Raw genomic sequence first — 23,904 nt, forward strand, 5'->3', positions numbered from 1 at the left:
CACATATTTATTATTTATTAAGTTGTGATTAATGGAATTGATTTTTGGTTATTGTTTAGGGTTTTTTATTTTAAGTTTCTGTATTATTTAAATACATTTTCTATTAACTACAGTATCTTCTTCTCTGTCGATCTGACAACTTCTGACTTCCATATCTATGATTATCTATAAAAAACTCTCCTAATGCCACTGACTGTGCCTTCAAGAGCTCATGATGTTTACATATAATAAAATGCATCCGATGTTATAAAGTGTCTCATAAATTATGTAGTTTTATTCCACGGTGTATGTTTATGGGCTATTACTCAGCATGATCACTCATCTGCTCCATTGGCCAAAACTAAAATACATGTACCCCGAAAGCTTCTGCGATAAAGCAAGACATACGTTGGTGCAATGAGTCCTGTTCACCACTAGATGTTGATAAAGGTCGTCCATTACTTTCTATGATGTCCCTTTCAAATTCTTTAATGCAATGGATAAAATCCCTCATCTGGGTATCAACAATTTCTCCAAGCTGCCAAGTAAAATAAGGATCAATCATATTGAAATGCAAGTTAGGAAAATACATCCTTTACCTTTTCAGAAGACTTCTGAAGTCATCAAATCCAGGAGCAGTTTGAACTTGAGAGTTAATATCTACAACATTGTTTTTGTAATTATAAGACAATCAGTAATGTGCGTAGGTGTTCATTGGGGAGTAACTCCAAATCATTTTTAGAGGTCAAAAGCTGCAGAGATTTAGATTAGATTGCATTGTCTGCAGACACACTCACACACATATATACACACACACACACACACACACACACACACACACACACACACACACACACACACACACACCTGCACAGAGACAATGTTGGTCCCCGGGGCGTTGGGCACTGCCATCCAGTCTGGCAAGTTCATGCTGCTGTCACTGTTGGCCCGGAGGAAGGGTTGAGGGTGGGGTATCGTCAGAGTCCGGGTGCTCTCCCTCCTCTGGGGGGCGTACTTTGGAGACTCCACAAAGGGAACTGGAACGTGAGGGGAGACAGGAAAGAGTGAGGTGAACACTATTTTTGTTTGTTTCATAATCTATTTGTCTTTCATTTCAATTCCAACACGCTGTTGTGATGTTAGACTATTTTCCTGATATTCTATATTTCATTGCTGCTCCTTTTTACTTGTTGTTTTAAAGCCTAATTCCGCTGGTAAAGATCCAATGTATCATTTTAGATTACGCCACACATATCTAGACCTCTGTTACTTACCCACATCTGTATCCCGGTGGTTTTTGATAATTTCTCCCAGCTCAAAATGGCCGGACATGACAGCCACCTGATAAAAACACACACGCAATCTTTTTGGATACAGTCACATGGCAAATGAATGCACTAAATGTAATGATTAAACAAACTGTTTACTAGTTTTCTTGTAATTGTAGTAGGCATCTATATCTAAGGGCAAATTAACAAGTGATGAAAACCAGGCAATGATGGCATGTTTAAAATCATTATCATGGGACAGGGATTGGCTTTTTTCTTAAAGAAATGATAAAACAGCAAACACATATAAGTACTCCACTCTATGCATTAATACTTTTGACCTTTTTGTTTCACAAACTACACAGGTCACAGCACAATCGGTCAAATTGCAATGTTTTCTCCCTGTTGTCTCCCCACAAAAAAACTAAACAGATTGTCTCAGCTGGCTCTTTCTGCACCGACAGTCAATATATTTAGATTAAGGGGTCACACACAATTCTGCCACCTGGGACCTCTGTGTGCACCACAGCACAATAATGGTTAAAAGTGAAATTAGGCCCTGGCACTTTCTGCTACATTAACTTAATAAGACACTTAACCATACAACAACCCAACATGCATAATTACCCAGCCAGGCACTCAGCCGTTACCTGAAAGGGGGTCTGCCCATTGTTGTTCTTGGTGTCTTTATTTGCTCCCCGATAGAGTAGAATTCGTGAACAGCTTTCCTGCAACAAACAGCACTGATTAGTGTAATCGAAGATATAAATTGTATAATTACTGCTTCATGTATAAAACGCATGTAATGTGTTAACATGTGTGCAGTTTAGATCGCTTTAGATTGTCTGCGTTTTCTTGTGCTATAATGTTACAAATATGTTGATAAATAATATTATTCACACTTAATCAAGTAAAATGAACATATAGAGATTAAGGTTAAAGGAATACTTAAGCCCCAAAATGAGCATTTGTATTTCAAGTCTTTTCTTGGTTTGTGTATTTACCATTCACCGTCGAGGCAAGAGAGAAAATACTTTTCCCCTAAGAATTAAAGGTAACACAGGGTGAGAAACTCTACAGCAGTTGACATTTTATCTCTGTACAAAGACTGTCTACCTTGTTGTACAAAGCACAGATGTGCAAGGCAGTGTTTCCAGAGGCATTCTGGGAGGAAGAATCAGCCCCATAGAAGAGGAGGTGCTCCAGATGCTGCGAGTTACCATGCTGACAGGCCTGAGAGAGGACGAACAGATTGTGGAGGAGCGATGGAACGAGAGGGGGAGAGGGCAGGTACATGTGGAAAAGGGAAAGAGTTTGTTAAGGAGGTGAAAAGAAAATGTACCGAAGAGTACAGAAAGAAGGATTTAAGTGGTTGTTTGATAAAGACAACAGAGAGGAGGAGAAGCAAACAAGGATGAAGAACAGAAAGGGACAAAGAGAGAGGAACAAGGTGACAGTTATTAAGTGACACCACATTTAATTAACACCACCTCCAAACTCAGAGGGCGAGAAAACAGAGTGAGAACACAAGTGAGATCCAATGATAACAATGGTACAACAATCATCATATGGACACACACGAACAGCGACATCCTAATGTGCATGTATGAATTATGCCATGGTCACATTAAAAACTCCTCTCAGAAATCACACATCAGCACACTTGGAACTTATTTTAGGTCAATTTAGGTATTATTTGGCAGTTAACTCACTGGTGGACTACTTCTTTAAAAGAACAAAGATTTCATCTTTTTATCCTGTGGTAAGGGATAACACAAGTTTGACATTAACACCAAACAAAGAAACTAATTCATTCAGTAAAGATCTTTGCTGGTTGCTTCTGTATTATATATGCAAAGTTTTTCCAAATTATACTGAAAAGCTTATGGTGGAAAATGATCAGTATTAATGCTAAACGTATGAGTCAAATCCCACTCAACACATACGCAGAGACAGAATAAGATGGAGGCCACGAGTGGCGAGGGCAGCTGCAGAGACAGATGCTGATGATGTGTGGGTGAGCACACTGAGAGGAAGAGGCTGATACCTTGAGTTTTCCTGTCCACTTCACTGCTGGAATATGAGACCACAGAAGCAAGGCGGGTGGGATGAAGGGTGAAAGGTGTCCGAGATAAATGAAGAGAGGTGTAGTGTTTCATGGCATGAATGGTTTTTGACGTAGACACAGAGGCTGTACATACACAGACAGTGGAACACAGAGTACACGGGTACATTACAAATAGGATGCAGGCACACTTGTGCAATACAAACAACAGAAACAGAAAACCCAAACACCCCAAGGCAGGACTTTTGTTTTGGTGCTTTCAGATCACAACCTCCAAATAGACACAAATTAGGCCACTGACCCCATTAGCTTGAAAGATTTTGCCTCGAGAATCCTCTAACAAAAAGTTTTGCTGTGATTGTAGAATTAACTGAACCCAAAGCAAGAAAACATTTAACCTGATTAAATATTCTCTGTATTGGTATTCATATTCTCCTGAATTTATTTACCAAAAATGTCAGCAAAAATACATCTCTAAAGATGCCAAGTAATTCATACGTACCTGATGTGTCTCATCCCAGCCGTTCTCGTCCCTGATGCCTAGTTTGGCGTGGTGGTAAAGCAGTGTTTCGCAGCAGGAGGTGTCCCCCCCTGTCAGCACAGTGTGGTAGAGCGGCGTCAGCCCCCGCCGGTCCTTATAGTCCGGAGACGCACCCAGAGAGAGCAGGACCTGCAGAAAGACAGCAGAGAAGGTAAACACCATGTATGCTCGAATGCTGGCAGTAATGATAACAATAAGGGAGAATAATAAAGTATGCAATGAAATAATGATGACTTCTATGAGCTAACAAAAAGGCATCAAGGAAAAATATCTTATTATTCATGGAATTTTAAATTGACCCTATGGGTTCAGAGGGGTCATGCAACACTTTGGTCTAGACAGCATTAAGTATTAAATCAGAGTCTGCAGAACATCTTTATGCAGTTTGGCAGCTGTTTCTTTTCTAAGTGGAAAACATGGACTGACAATGTAACAGATGCAATTATCGCCCTCTGAATGAGTTTCCCTCTACAGGTGCCTGTCTTCTTGGCGATATGGGAGCTAAAGTTCTGGATAAATGCCTAAAATGTAAATGTGCTACACACCTTTAAACCAGGCATTCTGAAATGTGTGTGCTTGGGTGTTGATTGCTGCGTGGGAGGGTCTTTTTAATTTTGTGTTCAACTTGTTTGCTTATTCAGTAACACAAAGGAAAATAATACTGCATCAGTTTCAGGGCAAGTATCCATCTTGCAGATACATACACTGGTGTAGGTTTTTTTTCGCCTTATATCGCATGACAATGAAAACTCATCGCCTGTGAACACCATTTCTTTCTAAGGACAACAACGTGTGTGGATGTTTACCAGCAGGGCTGTATGGCGGTGGCCTCGCACAGCTTTGTGTACGGGGGTGAGTCCATCTTTGGCGCGGAAGTCAATGTGAGCACCTCCCTCCACCAGGACCCGGATAGCCTCGCCTCCACCCGGCTCACACTGCACCGCCAAGGACAGAGCAGTCTCTGGCGAACACACACACACACACACACACACACACACACACAGATTCAAATTGAGTTTTTTTAATGGTCTGAAATATTGGTTTGAAAGTCAAATTATTTGGACAACATTGGCCAGATTGTTTGCTCCCAGGGGGGCTGTTGAGTACTCAGAGGGAAAACAATACATTTCAACTATTTGCACTCAAACTCTTCTTTCTGTGCCCTGAGGTTATGATCTTGAACACCTGCAGCTTTGTCCTTGTCCAGTTAAGCAAAAAAAACACATTAAACACCACAAAAAAACAACCATCCAACTCTATTAAAAGTACGTTACAAGAACGCCGGCGTTACTGTCCGATATTCTCTCCAATATTACCGTCTTTATGAGGCTAAAGTTAGTCCCCATAGAAGCCCTTTCATTCCATCTTTTTAAACTTGACGTCAGTGTATAAAATGACCTGTTGTGACCCCTAGGATAATCACAACCTCATGAAACTTCACAACCACAAACTACAGACCAACTGCATTCAGATGTATGTTTGGCTTATCTAGGTATAGTGACAATAAGGGAGTTACTGAGCAGTTTTCAGAACAGAAATGCTCGCCATCATATCGCTGAAAAATGCAATTCTTGCTGCAAGCTCCAAATATCAAAAGGTTTTGATACAAATCACAGCATGGATTTTTCTATGGTCCTGTCTTGGTGTCTTAATGTGGTATTTTGGAGGGTTTTTGACCATTTATATTTAAAAAGAAAATTACATTTTGCACCAAATCTGTGTAACAAGTAGTATGAACCAAAGAACTGCTGCAAAAACTTATGAGAGACACAGTTGTCACAAAAAGTTTAAAGAAGACTCACTCTGTGCAAACATTATCACCTATGGTAGAATTTAGGAATGAAATCATATTCTAAATCATTCTCAGTTTACACACCTACACACCCTGAGAAAATTCAGCCAACTGGGAAGTTTCCTGCAAATGTTCAAATTCGCCTCTGCTAAAATATAAAGCAAAAGAAAACCTCTCCAGGTTGGTTTCATCCTACAGGTAGCAGCGTTCGCTTCCAAGTGAAAAACTAAAGCTGTTTTTCTTACTAATTGCTACACTTTGCTAATTATGCTGGTATCAAATGAAGCAACAAAGAAACTCAATAAGATTTTTTCAAAATGAAACCAATGCTGTGTCACAACATTTTCAACCTCACTTAACACACTTGAACTTTTTCATCAATAAGGTTCAATAGCACGTAGAAGAATAAAAGCATTCAAAGTGTTCCCAGTAAAAACAAGGTACAGAGCGCTGGCTGCCATGGCGACAAGAGAGTTTTTGGCAAAGAGGAAAACGACCGAGGGCTTTTATCCCAGAACAGCTTCTTTAGAGCTCAGGTACAAATCATTTGGGGAAATGTTTTGACTGCACTTCCTCTGGAGTTACCACGTCGGGCCGACTCAGGGAATGCCATGAAACAGTTCCCTTGGCAGAGATGGAGGCGAGCGCCCGCTGACAGGAGCCACTCTGAATATGGTAGAATCATTTTATGTCCTATTAAAGGAACTCAGTGTGAGCCTGGTTGGGAAAGCAAGAAGAAACGTTTCAGAGTGACAGGCAGGTCAAATGTAAAAAAATGTATCTACATCCAGTCTTTTGATAGCCTCTTTGATCAGGCCTAACATATACTACCTAATGGTTCATGGACTAACCTTGACACAGCCTCACAGACAAGAAAGTAGAGGAAACCATTAGAAGCTGAGATATTTTTATTAAATTATGATTGAAAAGCTATTTTAAACACGTGGACTGAGTGAGTTTTATATTAAACCTTAGCTGTTTTAATTAAAGGTTATTGTAGCAAAATAATTCAGAATGAAATTGAATTGATTCAACATGAGCGCTTCCTTTGTTTGCCCTTGGCTCCACTGATTTTTGTTGTTATCATACATAATGCTAAGAAGCACAGAAACCAGCAGTGACTTTCCCATGAGACGTGAGTGGAGCATGTTAGTGAGTGGGGTTCACCAGGGCTCTCTGTTGCCCCCCCTGTGTTCTGAAGTGGAAGTGTGTTTCACACCCGTGATGGCAGGCTGTGTTTGTGTTGTGACACTTTGCTCCAACATTGGCTGGAGCAACACAGAGCAGTGCACCCAGACTGCAAACCAGCCTTCTGCTGCGCCCCCTAAGCACTAACAGGATCCCGGAAAAGACTCCAAATTGCGAAAAGCACTGGCCAAGATCCTTGACAAAGTGTTAGACCAACACACTGCTGAGAACGGAGGGAGAGAAAGGGGGAGAAAGGGGGCCGAGCTGCAGGTCACAAAGCTGCTGGCCACCATTGTGCTTATCCGGCTGAGAGTCTAATGGCTTGGGAATGTTGAATCTCTAATACATGTATATATGTTTGATTGGCCGACCGAACAATTCAATAAATAGAAAGACACAGATGAAGGATGAGATTTGACAATATGTGGGTGTTTAGATGGATGAGTATCACCGTCATCTTTATTTTGCCCTTCCTGTTTTAAGCCATTTGTTCGTCTCATGAATGTGATGATCTTGATGTGTTAACAGCTATGTAAACTTTAAAATGACTGCAATATGAGCATAGTCTGTAATGGGCATGGATGGATGGATAGATGATAGACAGCAGGAAAAGTCCTCAGCCTCTGAGGCGCTCCTTACCGCCGGTGTCAGCATCCTGGTAGTTGGGATCGAGGCCTTTGTCTAAGAACTTGGCCATCTTGTCCACAGCGCTGGTTTGAATATAATCCATGAATTTCTTCAGGCTAGCCTGCATGCGGAGAGAAACTTGCTGCTGTATTATAGGGAACTCCTCTGTTTTTTTAAATACTCTTTGTGCAAGCAAGGTACAGTGAAGTAGAGCACATTAAAGCAGTGTACAGTATAGATGCATTAACAAAGGGAATATATACATGCATAAATACACTGACATGCATACTGTGTTGATTTTACTCACTCTGTGCGAGTACATTTATGTGAGTGAATCATGCAGATAAAACCCCTTCACAGATCCGACTTCAGGACAAATGGGTTCCATACCTTGGTGTGCAGTTTAGCCAGCTGCTTCTCGTCCAGATTGGTCTGTTTGTACACCCTGGTTTTGTATCGAAACTAAACCCGAGAGAGAAAAGGGAAAAGGAAAACGAAGAGTGAATCCTAACAGAGTGCACTTGTCCTTAATTCTCTTAGCTTTTGGCCTAGATCCACACAATGGGGCCTGCAGATTTATTGTACAGAGAAGCTTTATCTGGTTTGCTATACAAACCCCCTCTTTAACTTTCACTAAAGACAAGAAATGTGAGAGAAATAGTCTCGCTTTACAGCAGTTTAAAGACGCTAAAGAGCCTCGACTGGATCATTATATAGCATGAAAGAAGGTGTCTATACAGAGCAGGGAAGCTGAACCGTTCTGTGACAGCCCTTTAAGAAGCGAGTATGAAACTTAATTCATGAACCAGTGTTTTTTATAAGCTTGGATGACACAAGGAACATTTACAGTTTGTCGTCTAGCTGCCTTAAAGTGCTGCTGTTTTTAACTTAGTCATCCGGGATCCTTCACACAAAATACACAAAGGTGTGGAGTAAACCTCGGTCACATGACGTGATGCACAACCTTCACTCTGACGTTGACCATTGCATTACTGAATAATAGTGACATGAGGACATGCAGGCTACATCACTTATTCTTAAAATTGTGTTAAATTAAGACTGGAACAGTACCTCCAAATATGGTACCCCTTTCTCAAAGGACTGTGGGTACTCTCTGAGCAGCCTCTCCTCCTCCAGGAACATGGCATCATGGCCGTCGGTGGCGGGCTGGAACAGACCATAGTTCAGGACGTCCCGCAGAGATTCGGTCAGGGAGCACAGTACCTGCTGCTTGGCCTTCCACACCGTTGCATCAGGGTTAAACCGCAAACATTTCTACAGGAAAGACAGAAGGAGAGATCACAGAGTTAAGCTTATAGAGCAAGGTTAACTGGGAAACTCTAAATGTATAAAGGATTAACATCTAAACATGATAAACATCTTACCCAATGAAGAATCTTACAAACAATTGTGGTTTACGATTACGAAATATTTTGATAACATAAGCAGTCAAGACATGGTTACAACTATAAAATGCAGCAAAAGCAAAGGCAACTACAAGTCATAAATAATAGCCACATTAAAAACAAAAGTGAAAGTAAGTTTTAAGAACTGATCTTAAGGATGATGAAGATGCAGCAGCCAGAATCAGTTCATTAAATAAGACACTAGAGGCCATGATAGAAACAAGCTGATCACTTTATGTTGATCTAAACTAAGAAATAGCTATTAGGAAATTAATCATATTAAAACAGAACTGAAAGGAAGCAAAAAAAATGTAATCTTAAAATACAAAACTTTTTTTAGATTAAACCGAGCCCAGCCTGACGACCTCAGGCTGCAATCTGCCTCATATGGGGTGAAATGATCCGTACTATTTTTGTGGCCAAACCATCTGTGCATTAAAAATTAACTGTAACCAAGGCGGAGCTGCTAAAATTAGGATGTTTTGAGCTTTCTGGTGCAGAATGAACCACAAAAATACATTTCACAAGCTGGAAGCAACTAAGGGGACATAAACCAGCAAACGCTCTGTCCTCAATCAGATTTATTCTATGAACGTATTAGGTGGGTTTTTTTAATAAAATAACTGTTCAAGGACTTGAGAGGTAAAAATATTAATTATTTTCAAATTATAAATTTGGAGGGGGCCCCGACAGACTGTATTAAGTTAAAGCTCTCTCCATTGCGAATATGTTAACTGGGTTAACCTAAAACAAACACTGTTTGTAAGTTTTTGTATATCAGATCGATCTTTCTTGTTTCCTGTCCCATGAATTATTTTGTGACTGGACCCCCTGTAGAGGTCTTGAGTGTCCCAGAGACAACCCTGTGGCTCTAACCTTTATGACTGCTGCACACTGGGGCCGTTCCCCCTGTGAGTCAGCAGGGGGAGACAGCTTCTGAGAAAAGTGGGTGATTCCCAGGGTCCACAGTTTGCTAGAAAAGGATTTTAATGGCAATTTGGTGCAGCTTTAAGTGTCTCTGCTGGGGTCGTGAATGGCCAAATGCACAACGGCTCAGAGGCTCAGTCAGCAAAGTGGGACGTTACTCACTACGCAGATGGCTGACAGAAGATTTTTGGCATCTCTTTCTCTCTCCTCCCTCCCTGTCTCTCCCTCCTCCCTCCCTCTCTCCACCTCTATCTTCCTCTCATTGCCCAGAGTGGAGTCGGGCCTTTCTCTGACCTTGAGGAGGATGATTGGCCGATGCAGAGAACAGCTGCAAGGATCCCTGCCTCTTACTGCATCCCTGCATGGGCTCTTCTCTCCAGCCAATATGTCTCCTAACCCAGAACATTCGCTCAGGCCTAATCTCTTCCATACATACATATTCTAGACACGTGTGTGTGTGTGTGTGTGTGTGTGTGTGTGTGTGTGTGTGTGTGTGTGTGTGTGTGTGTGTGTGTGTGTGTGTGTTTTTCCACAACAAAAAAAAAAACCTGCACAGGGGGTTTGTGTGCAGAGGAGTAACATAACATTTTCTCCCTCTATTTTATTCAGCGCTCCGTTCGCGCACAGCCAACCCGGTCACCACAGCAACCAGTTCATTAGTGGAGCAAGCTGCTTGTTGCCATAGAGACATCCCTGTGTTCCCTAGGAGATGGGGTACTGGAAGGGTGTGCATTAGCTTGTGTGTGAGCCTGTGCATCCGTTTGTGTGTGTGTGTGTGTGTGTGTGTGTGTGTGTGTGTGTGTGTGTGTGTGTGTGTGTGTGTGTGTGTGTGTGTGTGTGTGTGTGTGTGTGTGTGTGTGTGTTACAGCAGCGAGGAGAAAGAGAGTTGAGTAAAAGGGAGGGGAATGTCTAAGACTTTGTCTATGACAGCAAAAGAGGATGAAAAGGTGTGTCTGTCTTTTTGATTTAGATTAGGTTTCACACACACACACACACACACACACACACACACACACACACACACACACACACACACACACACACACATGCACACACTAGCCTACACACTGCACTTACAGAGTCCATAAAGGATGGAGACAAACACTTGCATGAATCAGAATCACAGCAGGGCCGCAGTCAACCTGAACAATCGTCAACACTGATAATTATCATAAAATAATTGAGATTTTAATTTGTGCTGTGACTTCGCTTTCGGTTTCAGAAGCTTCAGATAGTCAGTGATTTTATTGCGGCAGCCATTCTGCTTATTGATCTGTATACCTCCAGGAATGTGATTGATTTTACAGCTTCTAACCGGCCGACCAATTAGGGCTCATCGGATTCTTCATACCTAAGGAAGAAGAATGTGCAGAAGCATGTATTATTCTGAAGACCTTCTTCAGAATAATACATGCTTCTGCACATTCTTCCCGCAGATTCAGCCTGTATTACAGACATGTTAGTACTGTTAGTAATGCAATTGTATAAACTGTGCCTTGTTAAAAATCAAGGCTATATAGTTACAGACAGCCTTGCAACTTGCTATAAACCTCGAACGTTGCACAGTAGTTGAGTGTTTTTGGTGCCCTCTACTGGTCAGTGAGCGTACTAATAAGTCTAAATGTTCCCAGTTGATGGTTTGTAGAAAGTCTCTATACAATGACAATATTATTTCAGTGACAAAAAAATATAAAAGCACCTAGGCTAAATGTTTTTTTCTATAAAATTCATGCTTGTTCATGCTAGTATTCTGGCTGATCAGTATTCAGTGGCTAAATTACATTTAAAATCCTACTTAAGTAAAATTACAGAAGTATTATAATCTAAATGTCTTTTAATTATCCAAAGAAGAAGTGATTGTTCATGACGAGGGATGACTGATGTATTATTAGCCTATGATATGACATTATTTCAGTTTCTCTATCTGATCATTTGTGATGGAAAACAGGCAATAACCCAATTTATCATCATTACATCATGCACCTGCAAACGTGGCAAATAAAGTTTGGATAAGGTGTTTACATGCCACGATATAGTTTTTTTCTATCAGAGTACTCTAACTAGCATATCCCAGTTTTAGAGACAAGGATAAGGATTTTATTTGATTCCTGAAACAAGGATAGATTTCTACAGCACAGGGGCAGTGTTGGAATGTAGCTAAATATATTTCCTCGAATACTGTACTTAGGTACAACTCGTATTTTATTTGAGTATTTCAATGTTATAATCAAACGTATAATCAAACTACCAATAAGTACATGAAGAAGTTGAAATGAGTTGCACCACCAACTATAACAGTAATGCTTTAATAGTACTAGTAATACAATAATATATCACTATGACACACACGGTGGCCAATTTTACAAATCACAAGTAAAAAGTATTAAATAATGAAATCAATTTATTAAAGTAAAAATGAAGACTGTTATGAGGACACAGCTTAAAGTCACAGATTTGGCTGACAGTCATCAGTTAACACGTTAAAACGCCTCTTCTGATGTCAACATGGGCAGGAATAGTTTTGTTGACGTCGGCTGTAAAAGGGTCAATTGAACACAAGGTAGACAAAAACTAATGCTACAGCTTTTACACTTTAAAACCTTTAAATGATTTTCAGTCTATTAATGCAGTTTTAAGCCCTTCTGTTTCTCTTGTGGTTTTATCATTATGCAGACCAAAATTCTGTCTTGTGAAGCTGTGATCACACTTTCCCACTCACATACACCCACTCACTCTGTCCATGCTGCTCTTTATCTTCCCTGCCTATCTTATTCTCCCTCCTCCTTCCCCCTCTCTCTCTCTCTCTCCATCTTTACGGAACAGTTCTGTCACTTATCTATGCAGAAATAAGAGTGGCTCCTCTCTCTCTCTCTCTGTGTGTGTCTAGCTCGCTCTATCTCGGTCTTTTCCTGCAGGCCAAATGCAGGGGGACTAGAAGCCTTTAATGAGATCTATGGGGAAATAATAACCCCCCCACTCAACACACATACACAATCACATACACACTCGTCAGACATGTCACCATTTAAGTCCACTTCCTCTCCATATCTCCCTCTCTTCCCTTCTCTAAACCAGTTCAATCACCCCCTGCAGCAGTTCAAGAAAGCAAATGAATTCCTTTAAAGCAGTCCTGTCATCTCCACTCTGTGTTGTTCTCTCTCCATTGTCTTTCTCTCACTTTCACTCACCCATGCTGCACTCCCTCCTCTCTATTATCTCTGTCTCTTTCTTCACCTTTGGAGCTCACCCTTTTGTTAACATACAACTTCTTCACAGCTGAGAGGCATGGTGGACACCGCCTTGTTGCCTGAGAAGTTCAAATATCTCAATGTGTGTGTGTGTGTGTGTGTGTTTGTGTGAGTGTGTCCTTGCATTTCAAAGTGTTTGTAAGACCAAATCCTGCCTGAGGGGCTGCTGCTTGTACTTCAGAGTTTGCACGACTCAAACTGGGGAGAAAACATAATTTGTTTCATGCTGTTTAATGCGCTCAGCACGCAAACGCCAACTTGACTGCATATCCGTGAGTTTGACAATCTAATAAACCTTCAAACAAAACTGCCTCGACATCCTGCTGTGGGAGGATCATATCAACGCCTTGTGAGACACATATCTGACTGTCTCTGAGTGCACACAAGTGAGTTAATGGACCAATTCCTTTTTCATCAGCCTCCAGTGGAAGAGGAAGGATCAGTATGCGGATCCACTAACACAGCTAACTCAGACGAAGTAAAATCATCATCTGCAAAGTAACGAGTAACTATGGCTGTCAAATAATTGTTGTGAAATAAAAAGTACTATATTTACCTTTGAAATGTTTTGGAAAAGAAGTATAACGTTGCATATAATTAAAATACTATAACAAGTACCTCTATATTGTTCTTTAGTAAAGAGACTAAGCTGAGTATAAATACAGTAAAACAGTAAAATGATTTCACATCCTTTTGGGGAGTTCAATCTAACATTTAATCATTCAAGCACTGAGTGACATGACTACCCAAGCGAATCACTGAGTCGGTGATCTGTTGAACAGTATTTCAAAGGTAATATTACAGGTTACTACAGTAATTAATCATTCAAATGCTGTTGAAATACCTCTAAAAAACATTTAGACCGAATGAAGCTCCATTTCTAGACATCGTTTGACCTGCAAATCATCAAAAGCTGCCTACTGGGTACACCAAAGGGTTGTACAATAAGTTTTCGTCAACCCAGTTTCGGTTTGCCAGACGGAACGTCTGACCTTCAGCATATAAAATGGGACAAGACATCAACTGTGCAAAATAACTTCTACATATAACCCTCTCTCTCTCCGGCATGAGATGATAGAATCTATCCAGCTTCATTTAAGCTTGCCCAAAAACTACTAAACCCCAGATTCTTTCCATATGTAGCAATGGCCCAAATCAACTCTTGACAAATTTAGCAGACTGATATGACAAACAGATCTGTTGCTCTCTCTGTCAGTGCACCAGCAGGGCCATTTTGATTGCCAGTGCCTGGAGAGAGATCTCCCCAGTAGGCCTGTATGGATCTGTTAGTAGAGTTTTGAAGCAGCAAATGTAAGACCCACTAAGGGAAGGTAGGACGAATCACCAGATGTTTCCTCTGAGGGCTGTGTGGAAGCATTTCAGGAGAGAGTAACAAATTCTGACCTCTTGACAAAGGTCAAAGGGCATTTGCCATTTCCATACATTTCTGCAATTACACTAAAAAACGTAATGATCGCAGAAAAGTGAGCCAATCTAAATATGTGCACAGATACAGGCACTTATCTGGTTAGCATAGGTCGTTGGGCAGAAAGTCCGATGTGCAGTAGTCCCACTGGAACACTGACATAATTTGACATATCAAAGTCAATTGGCGAAGGTGGATCTGTAATCAAACTGCATCAAATTGGATCGTTTCGTGGCTGCACAACACTGATTTGCGCACTTCTAACATAGAGCTGTATAGCTATATATTCTGCCCTCAAAAGATATAAATATACCGCTATTTACCAGTGTTTGCGTGTGTTGTATGTATAATCTCTGCATTATTGCATGTGAGTCACTTACGTCACTCAAAATCCTCCCCCCTCAATTCATAACATTTGCGTGCTAGAGTCACTCCCTCGTCTCATTACAACACAATTAACAAGCAATTAGATTTTATTGAAGGGTGAATTAGCTGACATGTAGAACAAATGTAATGTACTGGGAGTGTAACGTGATATTATCGTGAGTGAAGGAGGAGGAGGAGGAGGAGGATAGGAGATGAACCAGATGGAAAAAGAGAAAATCAGAGGGTTTTTATTCTGAATGTGCAGGATGCGAATAAGAGAAATATAGTGAAAAATGACCTGAACAGGTTGAGTCAGGACAGAAGAGTGAGTGAGCGAGATAGTAAAATGTCAGAGTGATGGAGGGTTATAACTCTCATGACCTTGGGGAGTAACAAAATATGTACTGAGACAGTTTATCTTGGCAGGCGCTCTATAAGGTCATGTTTTAGTGCTGTCATATGTTAATGTTTATCTGTGTGTCTGAGTGTGAGTTCATGTAGCTACTCAACGCACACACGTAGACCAAAGAAGAAAAAAGATTAAAGGAAAATATATAAAAAATACTGTACAGTTAGACTGACAAATTGGATCATTATTGCAGTGTCCTCCACGTCTGCCAGCCAGTCCAATTAATGTGATTATACTTGTCAATCCTGAGAATCAACAAATAGAGACATCGTGACCAACAAAGTGCTTACTTAAGAACAAGATTCTTACATTTTTCACAAGTTTTTCTTTTTTAATTTTGCATGGAATTTTTAATTGAGCTTTAAAAATGCATATGCATGATTATTTCATTCCCAGCTCTTTTTCTACTCATAGAGATCAAAAAGAAAATGTTTCCTGCTAAAAGACTCAAGAGTGAGAAGAGTGAATTAATCCTCCTACAATGACTGAACGTCTCCTTCAATTTAGTATTATTTTATTTTGTTAAATTATCTGAAACAGCAGGGATGAATATTTGACAGATGTTACACATTTATCTAAAGGTGCAATGTATAAGATCTGACCAGATTCTTTGTAAAAACATTCCACATTTATTTTTATTTATGTGTTTAAGATTGTTTGTAACCAGTAGTAGATGTGAAATGCTGCCCCTAATTGTTCAGAGCATGTGGCCAGGGATCAAACATTGAACCTTGAAGGGATGAATACTGAATGTCTGTGAGATGAATTTCTCAAATTCATTTAGATTAACATTGAGCAGAGCAAAGTACTTATTAGAATATTTATATTTACTCATTGTAAAACAGGGAATATTAACCAATTTTAAGGTAGGTTTAATCTAAAGATAAAGGAAATCAACATAAAATAGTGTTTAAAGTCCGCTTAAAGGAAATATCAATCAGCAACCTAACAGTTTCTGTATTTGCTATTCCGATGTACTTCAATCTCATTCCCCCTTTACTTATTTTTGTCTGCTTCACTTTATCCACCTGGATCTCTATCTGACTCTGTCTTTATTAATCTACTTTTATCTCTTTTCACCTGCCTTTCTCTGTAGCCTTGTTTCTACATCAATCTATTTGATCTGCTTTTATCTGTCTACCTCCGTTTACCTTTATCCATATCCTCTTCTTTGTGCTTTTATCTACTCAGTCTCAGCCTCTTTTTTCCTCTTTCTGCCTCCTCTTCCCAAACACGCATGTCTATGTTCCCACTCCTCTCTTTCTTTGTTTTCATGTGACTGTCAAGCAATTTCATGCTTGACCCCAAGCTTGAGTGAGCTTTCTCCTCCACATTTATCCATCTTTTTACAATTAAACTTTGATGCCGATTTGTTAGAATAAATAGAGAGTGGTGAATTATTTATGGGTGGTTTTAAAAACACTGAATCAAGCACACTTGGGTATCCACACACACACACTGCTGAAAACACCCATGCACAGATCAATAATAAATCACACGGCAGCAAGAGGGAGGAAGAAGCGTTGAGCGAGGCATTTATAGAGCACTGGGATGGTAAATATAAAATATAGCCACGCATACACACAGGCTCTCACAGATGCATTAATTTAATTTAGAGATTCATTCTTGCTGATGATTTATAAAGCCGACCCATCACAGAAGCCACGATCCCCTGATAGAAAAGAGAAAGAGGACAGAACGCTAATGTGGGAGAAAAAACGGCCTCCTGTTTGTCAAACACAAAGCTTTGATCTGGCAATAAGCAAAGACGCACACTCTCTCCTCTATCTCTGTTCCTCTCTTCTCTCCCTCTTTCTCTTCTGCTGTAAACACACACTTGAATCCAGCCTTAGCCTTATCGCCTGCTTCTTCATAATTCAATTATCGGTACAATTGAGATGATTCACTTTAACGGATCACTCATCATAAAACCACAGAGGAGGAAGAAATTACTGGCATCTAATGCCTAATTTGTCAAGAGTGAGAGAATGGCCCACTGTACATGGAGGCATTCACATCTCCTGCCTGTGAGGCCGATTACGACACACTTCTGATGGAAGCTTTTGCACTGATGTGATGTAAGACGACATATGGGAAATGGAGAGCGATGGCAGATCGGTCTGACATGATTCTGGACGGCCCTCATAAAACCAGTCCCACCGAAAAAGGGCTTTTTTCCTCTCTACACCTCAACTTACCTCTCTTTTACTCTCTCTGAATCCTTTCTGTCTTGTGGTGTTTTGTTTTTTTTAAATCAAATTATTGCCCTCATATTCTCATTGCTTTTGCTCTTGTGTGGGATTTGGCTCTGGCTCTGCCTCTCTTTCTCTCTGGAGCTGGGTCACCTTGAAAGTCTCTCTCACCCTCTCAGATCTTTCACTTTGCTGACGAGTATTTGCGCTTCTCTCAGTTTTCTGCTGCTGATGCAGTGAGAAAGAAAGAGAGAGAGAGAGGCAAAGAAAGAGAATCTAATCGATGTTATACGCCCAATCCTTGGAGATTTGCAGTGTTTCTGGAGCACTACCCATTGCAGGATTTGACCTATCTGACCACAGATGCTTTCATAACACTCATGGTCAGATTATGAAATGATGAGCCCACAGGACACAGAAGTCCATTACTATTAATCCAATGCAGGGTCACCAAAATGATGCCAAGCAGAGGCCCCTGAGAACTTCTGGCATGTTGTAACAAAATGTATGTTATAGGAATTTTGGGTCATACTTTTATTGGCTCTCTTTCACAGAGTTAGATTAGCACAAAGACTGGAGGCAGCAGGGAACTGCTAGCCTAGCTCTGCAGCCAAGAACATTTCTGGCACATAACCCCCCGAAATATTGTTTTTACACTTTTAAACAAACAAGGCATAACCTGTGAGTTAGTGAGTTTCAGATTTTGTTGCTTTGGACAGAGCTGTTTCCCCCTGTTTGCAATCTTTGTGCTAAACAAGGCTGACCGGATTCTTACACAAAGAGTACTCAAAAGGATGTAAATTATGATGCATATGTTGTAATTAAAAAAAGCAAAATCTGATCTCCTCAAGATCTCCTGACTCCTGATGATTGTTTAAGAGTATACAGTCATGTATGCACTTATATAAAATGCAACAAGCTTTCATTCTTTGAGTGGTGAAATTGATAATCCAAAGTTGAGTAATGGATCATGACCTTGTTAAGAAAAGCTGGTGTGTTTAACGAATGGCACGTGGCCCGTTGTGTTATTGAACTTATCAGGAGTTGTTGCAGTGAGTTGTGTAACAGCACTGACCGTTTGCTTTATGTCTGGGATGCCGATGCGGAACACCATCATGGCAACGTGGGTGTCCTCAGATGGCCCCGTGCCGGTGCTGCGCTCCTTCAGCCTCCTCTGCGGCTGCGGCTGCGGCTGCTGCGGCTGTGGCTGCTGCGGCTGTACGTGATTGGCTGGCTGTTGGTGCGTGGGTCCGGGATTGGCCGAGTAGGGGTTTGTGGTGTGTCCAGGGTTCCCTGACCGAATCTGTCCCCCCCCGGTGTGTCTTCCGGCCGGTTTAGCCGACTGCCTGTGTCCCTCACCTCTGCCCCCCCGCAATAGGCCACCTCGCCTGACCTCCTCCACCATCTCCTCCTCATCCTCTTCCTCTTCCCCTTCCAGCTCGCCGTTCTCCTCCTCCTGGTCCTCATCACGCTCGTCTTCTTCCATTTCCTCCTCCTCCTCTTCCTCCTCCTCTTCCTCGTCCCCGGCCCCTGGGTAGAGATGTCGATTGTTTCCCAGCATCCTTTGTTGCTCCTCGTCGCTGGACAGGGGGCTGAACGGCATCGTCATGGCGACAGAGAGGTCGGCACTAGTGGCAACGCCATCATTCCCAGAGAGACACTGCAACGTGGGGAGGAGAGAGAAGACGTGATCAAAACCGAGACAAAGAAAAAGTACAGAAGAAGTTTGTATGGAGTAAGTTTCTCTCCCGGCTACATCTACGCCTCCGTACTTCATCACTCTAACAAACTCCTGGTCTCCATGGGAACAGACGTACAGTCCTTCCAACCCTCACTACTTGATGACATACTATTCACACCTCATGTATAAATGAAGCAACTTGTGCTGTTAATTTACAGCTTCCAGACTCTCCCTAGTCAACCCCGGACATCCTGCCTGTACTGTCACACTCAAGATTTGCCTGCAGATGGCTGAACCTTCAGACGCTTGAAGCATATCAGTATTTCACTGTGAGCCATAGTACTATGGTGGGTTATGTTATACTATACTGGAATATGCTCATACATAGATAGGTACTACTTTACAGGGCACTACTGCACAATAATAATAACTTAGCGCTGTGTATTATCTGTAAAGACTAACGTTATAGAGGTATATTTACATCATAACCTTCGGAATAAAACCTTAGAATGAGAAAGTAGATATAAATGACGTCAGACAAACAGTCGATGTTGAAATGTTTGTCGTTGGAGCAGGGAGACACCGTGTTAATAATATCAACTAGTCTTTCTTTTCATCTTGTGCATCGACAAATTTGAACAGTTTCACAAAATTTGGTCCCCAATCATACATTTTTTTGGTTTTAGTGACCTCCTGACCTTTAGCTTTGCATAACCATGGGGCAAAAATGACCACTTTCACAAAATAAATAACAAAAAGGATTTCCATAACTTTCATTGACAACATTTAGAAATGTACTTTTTCCATTTTGTACATTTCCAAAGCTCTCTCAGTGATCAAAAATGTCTTTGCAACACAATTTCATTTTTATTTAGGTGCCGAGACAATTTTCTTTAATTGAAGCTGTGTGAGAAATCCAACATCTACCTCAGTCAGCTAATGTATTGGTCCGACTCCATACAGCAGACTATTCATCACCGCACATCTTCTATAGAGACACTTGTAACGGACAGCAGCTCTTCATGTGATAAACTATACACTCCTGCTCTTGCCATTACCCCTGAGAGAGCCGAGAAGCCACTTCAGAGCATCAGTGATGCAGCGCTGTGTTCAAGTACAAGCAGATAACAGATCTGTCCCTGGCGGCTCCTGGTTGGCTCTGGGCGCAGTTTTCGGGATTTTCAGCACCACTACACTCTGGACAGCTCCACACAGAACCAAACAGCAGAATGTCAAACATAAGAGAAACGAGAGGACTGATCAATCAGCAGAGAGAGCTGAATAATCAGCAAACAAACACCTGATCTGAAAGTAACCAAGTTATGCTTAAGTACAATTCTTTTGTACTTATTATAATTAATTACTTTTTACTTTGCACACATATTTGAGGGCGAGAAGCAAGTTGCTTTGCAGATTCAGAACACAAACACTGATTGAACCAGTGATCTGTGCAAAAACAAAACTGTACAAAACTAAATTTCAAATTACATCTGTTTACATTTTACTTTGAATGAATATCAAGTACAGAATAATGAGGCTATTTAAATTGTAAATTGATTTTGTGCTTGTGATGAGGCAGCTGAAATACAAAGGGGAATCAGAGCCATATTGTGAAAGGGGAAAAAAAGTGTTAGACACATAATAATGGCAAGACTCCTAATTAGATAAAACTACCAGCTGTCCAGCTCGACAAGGAACAAGAAGGGAGAATAAAAATATGAAGACGCGCCACAAGAAAATGAAAAGGAAAGGAAGGACAACAGGACCTAGGAGTGTTCCTTTTATGTCTCACATCTTATTCTGCTTGAAAAATAAAAGCATGGCAGTCAGGGGAGATTGTTACAACTTTCTATGATGCAAACATCAGTTATCATTTATTTGATGCCAGTTGAGAATCATATACCTTAAGTTTGTGCCGTGTTCAGGCAATATCTAAAATAAATGGAACTGCTTTACAGAATTTTAAAATCTTGCCTACAAGTTGTTAAACTTGATTTCTTTTTTTCTGTTTTGAGATTATATGTCATCGCCTCCTTCTTTCAATCTCTCCACATCTCCTTTCTTCTCGCACAAACACACTGAGACCGGTTGTGACAAATACTGACTCTCTGGCAGCGATTCAGCCTCGAACTTTTGAAAACCTATTAGCAGGGAAACTTATTTTCACAGTTACGAAGAATGTGATGCCAGACGATTGTGTAGCAAACTGTAGAAGTTTAACAGACACTCAGACTGTAATAACCACTAAAATAGAGAAGAACTTCAGATGAGACTTCTAACACTTGACAACCGAGAACAAAGGATGAATCATTGCATTAGCCTGTAAATAACATTTTAAATGTTACTTTTACTACTAAACATGCTCTCTTGGGATTTTAAATCTTATTTTATGATATTGTCCTGTGTTTTACATGTGAAATCTTTATGTCTAAAGACCTAACTACAGCCATAAGATAAATATAGTGGATCAAACCATGCAGTATGTTAAATATGAAGTTGATTGGAATGGAAGTACCTAAAAATATATTACAGTACTTGAACTGGGCTCTTTTTATAAAGTTGCTACAGCTACATTGGGTTTATAAAGCTTTGGAAAAAGGTTTAAAAGCCTCCCTTGTATGTAAATTAAAATTAATGAGGCCACTAATATAAAGCTGCTACTGAAAAGGTAGAGGAGGGCTGGAGGAATGGAAGAAAAAGGACAAAATTAAAGCAAGCTTGTGAGAATATTTCAAATGAGCCACTAGACGACAGGGGAGGAGAAGAGGGCTGGAGACCAAATCGTTGGAGGGAAATTATGAATAAAAGAGACAAGGGCACAGAGACAAAGACGGGGAGGAGAGCGAGAAAGAAGCAACGTTGGTACAATCAGAAAGCTCACCAACCAGGGAGGGGTACCTAGAGCAGATATGATAATAAATGGGAGTGAACAAGCCATATTTTTGCATAGTGCTGAGTAATCAAAGATAGGGGAAGCTAGAGAGGAAGGGCAGGGAAGAGGACATGGGGGGAAGCAGTCAGTTAAGAGGAGTGTGATTAGAGAGGGGAAATAAAACAGTAACAGAGACCAAGAGGAGGGAATAAAGAAAGGAAGGGAATAAAATGATAATGATAGAGAATGATAGTTAGAGAAAAGAGAGGGAGGACAGAAAAGAACAAAAAACAGCAGAGATATTGTAATGGGGCCGGGAAGCAAAAGAACATTAATGGAGAACAACGAGGAAAAGACGTTGCTATGAAATCAGAGGTTTGAACTCGCAGATGGATGATGGAGAGCAGAGAGGAGCAGAAGCCACAGGGGGTGAATGTGGGGTTGAACCATGATACCATCACCAAGCCTTTCTAGGTTGGAGTTGCCAAAACCCAGAGCTAATATTGATATTCATTGTATTTAGATTTGGCATTTATCCACATTTAAATGCCAAAAATTGAAAGGAGTTGCTGTTTTTTTGCAGAATTTGAAGAAAAGACTCCCATCGATCTGCTAAAACGCTCCACTGAAAGACATAATGAAATATATCTTACGCTCCTTAAAGCAGGCAAAGGTAGGTTTCATTGCAGGTTTTACAGGATGACACCTTGAGGCTGTTGAGTTAAATCCACCCACACCACACAGTGATCATAAGCCCTCTGAAAGTGGCTGGGGTGACAGACCTGTTTGTCACGCATTCTTAGTTATATTAATATTTTTTCAAGGCTGGACAGAGGGAAAATCATGAGAGAGAAAGTGATAATCAGTTCCCGAGAGAAAAGTCATGACTCACACATAAAAGACTGTGATAATGAATTCTCCAGCTGTGTGAGCTTATGTGTGTCTATCTGAGTGGAGAGGAACAGGGCGATGGAGCGATTGCCTAATGCCAACAAGTGATAATCATCTCCTACTCTTCATATCTTTCTGTCATAAATCTTTATCTCTCATCCATTCTCTATCATTCTCCTTGGAGAGCTGTTTCAGTTCCTGGTCATGTCATTAACACTTTCAGTGGGCTCAGCAACTTAAAACTGTATCATTAACCCTGCCAACCCCTCACCTCCGGGAGCAATCAGAAATGTTAAAAGTAAGAAGTAAGAACACCCTCTGTGAACGGCGGACCAACTCAATCGATATCAAATAAAACGAGTTATATCACAAGTTACGTGATATTATTTCACATCCAGGAGCAAGTCTTGTCAGCGTTGTAAGGTTAACAAGTTAAACTTCAGTTCATTAAGTGTTTTATCTGTACTTCACTGTTTTCTTCTAATAATCTATATTAAATTGTACTGTATATTAGTTCTTCTTATATTATCTCTGCCATGAGATTATGTATTCAGTCATGTGTGTGCATCTCTGTGTCTGTCCGTCTATTTGTCCATTGCTAATGTCGCATACTGCTACACACATCAGCTAATATATAACCTAATATAGTTTGTGCTGATTTATGACCGTATGCTCAAAGTCCTGTCATGGTTGCAGTAATTCACACTTTTTGAAAAACTTATTTTATTGACTGTTTTATACCTTAAATGACTGCTAGCTCCTCACTACTCTTAACCCACCGGGGCTCAACAACTGCTTCAGTTTCCCTCTTGATTTGCACGCCTTGGTAATTGGATGTAGCCTATGTATGTATGTATGTGTGTATGTTTGTATGAATGTATGTATTTATGTATCTATGTATGCATGTTTGCATGAGCTGCCGATGGGTGTATTTTGTCACCTTTTGACAGAGCTGTTCCCTTCTGTTTACAGTCTTAATGCTAATCTAAGCTAACCCGCTAATGGCAGTAGCTTCATAAGCTTATT

General features: G+C 40.7%; 1 protein-coding gene across 1 annotated transcript in view; it reads right to left on the reverse strand.

Annotated features, from left to right (window-relative positions):
- shank1 (SH3 and multiple ankyrin repeat domains 1) overlaps nt 1-19,043 on the reverse strand; it is a 45,219-nt gene extending 26,176 nt beyond the window's left edge. The window contains exons 1-10 of the mRNA XM_054607232.1: nt 18,510-19,043; nt 8,532-8,735; nt 7,851-7,922; nt 7,473-7,581; nt 4,660-4,814; nt 3,815-3,982; nt 2,364-2,480; nt 1,898-1,975; nt 1,254-1,320; nt 847-1,016 (exon numbers count right to left, since the gene is read on the reverse strand). Of these exons, the coding sequence (XP_054463207.1) occupies nt 847-1,016; nt 1,254-1,320; nt 1,898-1,975; nt 2,364-2,480; nt 3,815-3,982; nt 4,660-4,814; nt 7,473-7,581; nt 7,851-7,922; nt 8,532-8,735; nt 18,510-19,043 (1,674 nt within the window). The remainder of the gene's footprint in view (nt 1-846; nt 1,017-1,253; nt 1,321-1,897; nt 1,976-2,363; nt 2,481-3,814; nt 3,983-4,659; nt 4,815-7,472; nt 7,582-7,850; nt 7,923-8,531; nt 8,736-18,509) is intronic.
- Between the last annotated feature and the right edge of the window lie 4,861 nt (nt 19,044-23,904).

This window comes from Anoplopoma fimbria, chromosome 11 (genome assembly GCF_027596085.1).
Source record: "Anoplopoma fimbria isolate UVic2021 breed Golden Eagle Sablefish chromosome 11, Afim_UVic_2022, whole genome shotgun sequence".
In the NCBI taxonomy this organism is placed as follows: Eukaryota; Metazoa; Chordata; class Actinopteri; order Perciformes; family Anoplopomatidae; genus Anoplopoma; species Anoplopoma fimbria.